This window comes from Vidua chalybeata, chromosome Z, assembly GCF_026979565.1.
Source record: "Vidua chalybeata isolate OUT-0048 chromosome Z, bVidCha1 merged haplotype, whole genome shotgun sequence".
In the NCBI taxonomy this organism is placed as follows: domain Eukaryota; kingdom Metazoa; phylum Chordata; class Aves; order Passeriformes; family Viduidae; genus Vidua; species Vidua chalybeata.
The window spans coordinates 11271920-11281768 of record NC_071570.1 but is presented as its reverse complement, the minus strand read 5'-3'; the positions used below and the strand labels follow the sequence as shown (position 1 = coordinate 11281768).

Below are 9849 nucleotides of genomic sequence, written 5' to 3'. Positions count from 1 at the left end.
GCCACAAGAGTGAAAGAAGACCAGAGGCTAGAAAGGTCTGATCAGAGGGAGGAAGAGAGAGAACTCAAAAAAATCAACATTAAATAGTAGTTCACTTTAAAATAGGTATGATAGGTAGAAGTATTTCAGTTGGTCACCATTTTTTGCTGTTGGATATTTTTTTAAAAAGACTAAGCTAGGCCATCACCCATGCTTGTACAAAAATCAGTGTTCCTAAAAATCTAATTCTTTTGGGAAGTCTTCACTGTCATGGTAAGTATCAAAGTATATAGTATTTACGATAATGCCTGTTTATAAAAATTAATACTATATAATCATAGAGGAAGGAGAAATAACTAAAATCCCAGCTGTGCTTTTTTCACTGTGTAACTGTATCCCAGCAATTCAAGTGCAGGTACTGTTTTCCAATGTGAGTTCCTGGAAATGTAGAGCCAGAAAGTCTCTATTTTTGAAATTGAAAAAATGTCTGTTTTAAGAATCTATGCTTTAATTAAAGATTTTCAGGCAGCTGAGTGTGTTGTGTTTTTTCAGTGCACATATGAGTCAGTCTGGTACAGATATGATGGCTTTGTGATCATACTGGAAATAAAACAGAAAAAGAAACCTTCTCATTATTTTTAATTTTACACAGTTCATGTTTACACTTCTCACTATTCAGTATTTTGTATAAAATCAAATGCAATCTGCAGTATTTTCAAATGACAGACAAATGCATATTGAACTAATTAATATTACAAGATAATATGAAGTTTTATCTTAAAAATACCTTCAGCAAAATAAACTTTCGTTCTGTCAATCTAAGTTAAAAAAATATGATTAGAAATATACAGTTTAAAAATAATCAGGATGAACAGTAGTGATTAGTCAAGAAATTTTAGACCTTGATAGCCTGTGAGTTTACGTATGACAGTCTGCAAACAATTAATATAAAAAATGCAGTGCAACAAGCTGGCAAATGTCACATTTATATTTTGGTTTTTTTCTACAATCTCTTACTGTTTTAAATCAGCAGTGCTTCCTCTATTGTCATACTGGGGCAAAAAGACAAGGTCTAGGTTAGTGTCTGAGTTTTTTTGATGCTGTAACAGAAACCAGCAATTTTACCCAAGATCTTACACCTTTTGGGCATGTAGTATCTTTTTAGTTAAGAGATGGAGGAAGAATCCATCTGTCAGATATTTGAAAGAGGAAAGAATTCCTAAGAAGACTCTCCTAACTGGTGACAGCAGAAGCAACCTCATTCAGCTGCTCTGTTGTACAGATACACAAAGGTGATGCAGCTGCCATAACACATTCCATTTGGCACATAATGCTTCACAATTCAGAAAAAAAATAGAAACCAAGAACTTCCTCACCCATGCCCACTTTTCATTCTTGTACTTAAGACACCTTTGGTATGGTATATTAAAAATGTTAGACAAAATAATAAAAATTTGTAACAAACTAAGCAGTACAATTAGATGTGGCACAATGAGGTAATGAGTTAATTTTCCATATAAGGCTGTTTGGAAAGTTATGATGTGAAATCCCTTTGACATTTATGTGTTTTTCACTAAGATAATGGGTGGTGGATGGGGTATACTGAAACACATTAATGCTAAACACGTAGTTTTGGTTTAGCTAGAGCTGCTATTCTTTGTGCACTTGCATTATGCAAATTTACTTCTGATGAAGCTAGAAGTGCTAATTACTCTGCTGGTTACTTTAAATGAGGCAAATTCCGATTTGGAATTTGGAAGGGGTGAGAAAGAGACCAATTATTTTTAGGTTAAAAAAATTGTCCTAAAAGAAGCGGCTCAGCTGAGAGAAGGGCAAAGCCAAACACAGTAAATATTATTAAATCTTTATTCTGATTCTCACTTCACTATTTGCATCCCTTTTGCCTTCCAAGATGAGAATTTTGTTCAAAAATAAGCATGAATTCATATTTGCACAACAGACCTACTATTGTGGTTACCTGTAGATAAGCTTCTGCACAAATGGCTTACTAAAAAATCCACCCAACAAAAAAACCAACCCAAACCACACAACATCCACTAAAAATCCCTAACCAAACAAAGCAAACCCAAAACCCCCTATACTGAAACATCTCCAGAAAAACCAAATAACCTCTGCCAAAACAAACAAAGCAACCCCATTCAAAGCCCAAGATATTTTAATTGCCTCATCAGGATGAGATCAGTCCCTCTCTTTCAGATGCTTTTTATCTATAAGGGGGCAAAAAGGGAAGTTTAAGAAGAAAACAAAATATTTTCAGTCTGAGACTTCAGTGGTCCTTTATTTTGCATTAAACCTTTTCTTTTTAATTTGTATTCATATTTGCAGATTTTGACTATCTAAGCACATGGATGTTATCTGTAAGCTTACTTACATTTCACATCCCGTTTCCTCTCCAATTCATGATTCTTCTGCTAGAAAATGTTTTCAAACCATTGTGTAGTTTCATACTTTATTCATACTGGATTCAAAAATCGCAAACCTAACAGAAGGCTTAGTTTCCATTCAGAGGAATGTAGATTGAAACTAGTCACTGAACATTTACATTCATTGAAATTTCCCTCTCTCACAGAGGTAATCTGCATCTTTAAAAACTTCAGTTATTCCATTACTAACATTGCAGATTTCTCAATTTCTTCCACTTTGTACTGTAAGAGTTATTAAATCAACAGATAACTGATTCATATTTAAGGCTATGTGGTAACAACCCTCATCTGAGGGATATGCAGCTATAACCATCAGCTAGCTTGGTGGACAAGGGTACATCAATTTTGACAGGTCATAATGTGAAAAGTAGTAGGAAAAAAACCACAGTAGTCCTGTAGGGAATGAAAATTTCAGTCTCAAGCAGATTCCTCTAAAAATTACACTGCTTTTTACTAGAGGTAAATTTCTGTGTTAGGTGTCAGAATTTTTACCTGCCCCTGAATTCCACTACCTCAATCGTATGGCAGCCTTTTCCCTTTTTTTTTTGTATGCTGCACTCATTAAGTGTCCCAAAGCACTGTCCACGTGTTATCAAGCGTACCAATGAAATCTAGGGGGGAGATTCTTACCTTTCATACATGGTAATTTAAAGTTTCACCTAAAGGACTTGATAGGAAAAGAAACAGTAATGTTCCAGTGATGAAACAGTAATGACATTTCAATATGACAGCACTGCTTTAAATGGTAGAGTTTTTCCTCCCCTTTAAAATCATTCCAGATTTAAAACAGTTGTAACTAGTTCAAAGAGCAATTGGTTGTGGACAACTAAAAAACTGTCACTACTAAAAACAAGTTAATCACTCACAATTAGTTTTTCCTAAATAACATGACCTTTGACAATAAAGCACTCTTTGGTGGACAATAGTTACAATGTGTACTCAATACTGCAGCTTCATTAAAAACTTCATACAAAGTAAGAAAGAACAGCCAGTCAACACAGGAGAGTACCAATACTATTAGAAAAAAAAAAGCTTTTGTGGTTGATTCTCAGACTCAAGTGAAGACTTCAGCCCAGTCTGAATACACAACACAGATTTATATACTTAAAAGCTCCCACCATCTGGTGGTCAGCAGCTAAGTGATTGCCATCACAGTTCGTACACATGCATCATATATACTAGCAAGCCCTCTTTATAATAGAGAGCTTAAATATTTACACCTGAGTCTGAACGTATGTAGATTTTGTAGGTTTTGAGAAAGTGTTACCATGGTAGAAAAAAGTCTACCAAACATGTTGACAGTTCATTTTATTCTACAAGTAAAAAAGTGATTCTTCTATTTCATTTTTCACTGAAAAATAGAGCCGAAGTGATCTTCCTTGAATTGCATCAAGTCCCCTCTATATCCCCTTCACTCCTGAATATCCTCTTCAACACTGGTGGCTTATTCGAAATTCAACGCAATACTGTTCTAGTCTTTGTGATGAGTTCGCTGTTAAAATAAAACATATTTGAGGGAAAAAGTTAAAGATTACTCAGTATGTATTTCAAGCAAGCATTTCTGGCAAGGTAAAATGAGCAAATGGTATTTCAAAGAAAGAAACAAAAAGTAAAAGTCACTGTATTTAGTAATACAGCAATACTGATTGTTAAGAATGCACAGACTGGTCTGATCACAGACAATACGAAGAAAATTCTGTTCCATACAGAAATGTAAAAGAGGATTCAAAATACCATAATTTAATTAATGCATTTGTATGAAGCATTCCTTTTCTTTTTCTCCCTCTGAAGTATCAGACTGCAGGAAAAGTAGGAAGAGCAGGACAGAAACATTTATATTTTTTTAAAGCTAGGTTTAGATTACATATAGAAAAGTTCTGAAATGCTGCAGGTAGTTTTTAGTATTTGAACAAGGGTACAGAAGACTGCTTTGTAATACCAGGCAAAACAAAGGCATATGAGATCTTTAAAATGTATTCCTCTTTGTTAGCTTCTGTGATATTCTTCTATACAGTTTTCATACCTTTTTCCCGACACTCGCCATTATATTTTTTTGTAATAACTTTACCTGCATTCACTTAAGCACCTTTATGCATCAAAATGCCTTTACCACTTAGGATTTAATTTCTAATCAACTACTTACTATAAATTTAATTTTAATTCTGTTCTGTGTGGTAACATGGAAAAGACCATTTAACTTGTGTCTTATGACTTGGTTTGGGTGTGAAGTATACACCTGTTAAAATACAGACATGAACTTCTCAGTAACTGGCAAATTTACAAGGAAGATGTCTTAACTGGAGAAATAAGGGGATCCACAGAGAAATACTAGATTATGGGCTAGAAATGTGTTTTCCTGCAGTTCAAAACCAGTATTATTTCAATCACAAGCTATATGTTATGTCCCTCAGTACTTTCTTTCATAGAAGGCAACTGACATCTAAAGATGTTCCACAAAGGAAAAGCAGTGAGTGTTATAGATAGGATTGGAATTCCCTACGTTCTCTTTAAAAAGCCAGAATAATGTTTTATCTGTAAATGGCTGAAATTTTTTTTTGCTGAAAAATCATTCTGGAGACAATCCATGGTAGTGTCTCCAACAGTCTGAAGGATGAAATGACAAATGAATTCCCTAGCTCTGCAGATTATACTGCATTAGGATGGGTCACAAGTGTGATTCACATACAAAAAGAATTGACTAGTGACATAAAGCAGTAAATGAGATTGATGTAAAAATGGTGCAAGATATTTCCACTGGAATGGATCAGAAAGAAAGTGAAAGAATAAGGATATACAGTAATGTCAGTGAAGTTCAGTGAAATAAACGAAGTCTTGAAAAACAGATGCTTGTTAGGACAGGATATCAATATTGTAGAAATAATTATTCTCTACCCTGCAATCCACTTGATCTGGATTAAGTTCAATGAATCTGAGTACTATGAGCTAATGCAAACTGCTTATACTTCAAGAGATTAAAACTTAAATGAAAAGGCCTGCTTAAAAAAAGACTGATACTTTTCAATTGCTACAGGAAAATAAAAGGACACCTACAAGACCAACAAGGTATTGCATTCTAAATCCATTAAATGATATGGTCATACCAAAACACCCTTCAGAGGGACCAGCACCCAATTAGCCCTCTCAGATTATAAAATAATTAAGAACTCCATAACTGTGACAGAACAAGGACAAATTTGATTATTGGATGGAAATATGAAAGTAACTGAACTTCTCAGACCTCCAAAGTTAGAAGAAAAGAAACAGCATATGGTGAAGTATTTGGGGTAGAATTTTTAGAAAGTCCATTAAAATATGAAGGAAGTAATTTATGAAGTTTGAGATCAACCCGGCACTTGGTCTTCAGAGTCATACATCTGGCAATACACCTGAAGGACTTCTTATGAAATCAGTGAAATCTTCTGTGAACTCTATTTTAGGGATGCTGTTTTCTCCTAAGGATAGGTATTCACATCTCACACAATACAAAGGTCTGCTTGGAGAGTGCTTTTCAGGAACTGAAAATCTCTCTTCAGATTACACCCATGCATGAATGCAGATACAAAATGTTGCAAGAAGGTTAGGTTAAAACTGGGAGAGGCATGAAGAATAAAAACAGCACGCAGAATCCCATCAATTCTATTTGGACCAAAACTGACATGGTAAAAATTAGGCAAAATGGAGAAAAAACCCAACCAACCAAAAGGAAAACCTGGAAAAATACCCCTGATTTTTAGTAAAATACCTGTTTCAGTAAAAAGGTCTTATTTTTTAATATGTTTTTCAATAAATCAAAATACAGTCACAACTAAAATGTCTCTGAATAGAATTTACTGTACTCTACTATTTCCACTGACTAACAGAGCAAATTTTTCATAACTTCATTACCTTGAAGGTAACAGGATGAAGAAAGAGAAAGAAAAACTCTGTGAGGAAAAAGCTACAAAACAACTTAAATTTTCAGAGATATTTATGAATCAAGCCACATAACATAGGAAGTAGTTATGTGCCATCTTTTACTCTTTCCAGTCAAAAGCTCTTCAGCACCTGACAGACCCATTTTTCACTAAGAGTTTAAGAAAAATTCCAGTAAATTGTAAGCAATGGAAATTGTTTGGATATTGTTTTAAACTATGCTCGCAGGCTCATCTTTTATAATGACCTGGAGAGTTGCCACAGAGAGGTGTGATTACAGGCATATACAAAGATAAATAGCTGTAGTCTGGCCATATGCTTCTGTGCCAAAAGGCACTTTCAGTCTTCCATAAATCCACTAGAATTTAGAATTTCATTAAGCTTTACCAAACAGGTTTAGTTCAGATTATCAGACATGCTCTCAGTAAAAAAAAAACTCATACCAGTATACACATGCATTTTATACACTTCACCTTTCCACAACCACTGCATTTCAGTTGTCTATTGAATTCTTCCTAGTTTTGACTTCATGCACTGACTAGTATTTGACTTAATGCTGTGAGGAATTTTTTCATCTCTTACTTCAGGCAAAGGGGTTTTCATGTTACCTAAATCCCTTGTCTTCAGTAATTCTCACTCACATTAAGAATTACTATTTAAAATTCTTGAACTTAGAGGACTGAGCAACATAAATAAATTACTTAAGATATAAGATGTTCCAGATGTTCAGTACATGTGTCAGTACATGACACAATCCATGTAATTGTTTCTCACTTTCCATTGCTAGGAGAAGGAGCTGGACTATGGCAAAGCTCCTACCAGCAGTGGATACAACAGCTCAAAGTATTTGTGCAGAAAATGGATTACAGGATCTGTAAAGAGGGTAACTCTCACCTTTTAGATCTGTTTTTTCTTGCAGCAGACCTGGTAGTTCTTTTAGTAATGTCTGTACTGTCAGAAATGCTAGGTTCAGAGGTTTTATTTTTCTGAACACTGGACTGCAGATTTACTCTGTAAAGAGTAGGAAAAAAAGAAACATTATATAATTGGAAAGTTCCTAAAAACACTGAAAAGAGGGTGTTACAGTTGCAATAGAGCTAACAAGTATCAGCTTTCCAGCTGTTTTCTATTCCATCCACCTTCCATGTGCAAGGTTCTAGCTGTGACAGTATGCACCATTTTAGAGATTCTGACCTAAAAGTAACTTAGCTATTACTCTTTATTCTCCTGCTATTATGAGACTCTAATTTTCAGTGGCTTCACTGAGTCCAGTTGTATGAGCAGATTACATTAGACTGGAAATCAAAACCTTCATTAAATAGTGCAAGTTACTGCCTGGTTGGTTAATACTCTGAAGAAACTACTTTCACAGATTCCGATATATGAATCCTGAATGCTAACTTTTGGAGCAAAAGTGAACAGGAATCTAAGGGGAGAAAATATACATTTCTATATTCATGTAACATACTCACCAAAAACAGAAATGGAAAAAACCTCCAATGTTTTCATTGTTTTATATGGGTTTCAGAATTAGAACATGTATTTGAGATAACACAATTTCATCTAAAATATATTCTTTATGCAGTAAAACTGATCAGCAACATTATTTTTACTCTACTTTACTTCTTGATTAGCAAATGTCTACATAACCACAAATTTCAAGTATTTTAAACTTCTGCTTGAAAAAAAATCTCTCTTAATAGTTCAGCCTTGCAAAATATTATTACTTGATTTGCAAATGTTCAAACAAAACAGCCAGTTGCTCAGGTAAGATACAAAGTTTCAATGCAAATTCTACTGTAAACACAGGACATTCAAAGTTGAAGGAATTGCTTCAGAGGCTTTTTTCTGAAGGAGGCAGAAAAAAACCACCCCCAGATACCTTCAACCTCATATCATACTTCTTTAGACAGAACAAATTCTTTTAATGAAAATGTTTTCCTTGCATGCCCTGAAACCTGAAAGCTTATGTTATAGTTTCTACTGTGATTGTAAAACAGTTTTAACAAGTTCTAATATTGAAATTCTTTTTTCAGTGCTGCAGTTGTCATACAAAATGAACAAATTCAGTCTACCACACTTTCATCCAAGCACTAAAAATTACAGCAGTGGTGAAATGAGACTTGCATTATACCATTCTTCTGTGCTGATAGAAACTTCTAGGAATGAACAGAAAAGCACAATGTCTGCTTAACCTCATAACATTCAGTCACTGAAATATAAATATGAACAAATCATGGCACATACTGGTTTACTAGTGCTCATGCAGTCAGAAATATGGAAAAATCATGTTTTCTCCTTAAATACATATATTTGGTGTCTCTCTGCATAAAATGCATGCAATGTACATATAAAAGAAAGCAAAAGTTACTGGAATATAATTTTTGTAATCTTTCTCTCATAAACACCCATTTCTTCTAGACACCAGAAGTTCAGAAAACTGGTTGATGTACATGGCTTAAACCCATATAAGTATCTAACATGAACTGAAATATGAGCCAGCAGTGTGCCCTTGTGGCCAAGGAGGCAACAGTGTTCTGGGGGCCAACAGGAAGAGCACTGCCAGCAGATCAGAAGAGGTGATCCTGCCCCTTTACTCATCCCAGGTGAGGCACATCTGGAGTGCTGTGTCCAGTTCTGGGCTCCTCAGGACAAGACAGATATTGAGGTCCTGGAGCGAGTCCAGTGGAAGGATATGAAGATGATTAAGGGACTGGATATCTCTCTTATGAGGAAAGGCTGAGGGAGCCAGGTTTGTTCAGCCTCCAGAAGAGATGACAGAGGGGACTTCATCAATGTCTGTCAGTATCTGAAGGGAGGATGTCAAGAGCCAGGCTCTGCTTGGTGGTGCTGAGCAATACAAGACATTGTGCACAAACTGGTGTACAGGAAGTTCCACCTGAATGTCAAGAACTTCTGAACCTAACACCCAAACTTCTTTACTGTGCAGGTGACTGAGCACTGGAACAGATTGTCCAGAGAGGTTGTCAAGTCTCCCTCACTGGAGATTCAAGAACCATTTGGACACAATCCTGTGCCATGTGCTCTGGGATGACTGCATGAGCAGGGAGGTTGGACCAGATGACCCACTGTGGTCTATTTCAACATTTATCCATTCTGTGATTCTGTGAAGCACTATGAATTCTCAAGATAGCATTTTGCACAAGCATATTCATCTTTTCAACATATCATAAGGTAGCCCTTACTTCCCAGAGAATTTCATCTTATCTGTTCAAAACAAAGAAAGTAAATAAAAGAAGTTCTAAATGGAAATGTGACTTATAATAAAAATAGCCACTACAAAACCAAAACAACCACAAAAACATCCTTGTAAGTTTGCTGCATTTGCCAAAGGGAGAGAACAAGATGCCTTATGGGATCAGCTCAGAGCCACCTGTGAGCAGGGTAGAAACTTTAACATCAACTGCTCTTCAGTTGATGTCATTTTTACATCTCAGATATATACAACTTCACTGGGCTACTCTACAGTAAAGAATAATTGAAATCGCTGTGA

The 9849-nt window shown here is 35.4% G+C and overlaps 1 protein-coding gene across 4 annotated transcripts in view; it reads right to left on the bottom strand.

Annotated features, from left to right (window-relative positions):
- Window positions 1-600: 600 nt before the first annotated feature.
- The window catches only part of CDC14B (cell division cycle 14B), a 44231-nt gene continuing 34982 nt past the window's right edge, over window positions 601-9849 (bottom strand). For 2 of the 4 annotated variants that reach the window (XM_053969016.1, XM_053969019.1), the window contains one exon: window positions 601-3915. Coding sequence is in view for 2 of the 4 variants with exons in the window: in XM_053969019.1 (XP_053824994.1) it covers window positions 3879-3915 (37 nt within the window). In the remaining 2 variants the exon portion in view is untranslated. Of the gene's footprint in view, window positions 3916-7229; window positions 7347-9849 lie in introns of those variants that run through there. The other 2 variants (XM_053969015.1, XM_053969017.1) reach the window with 2 other exon arrangements.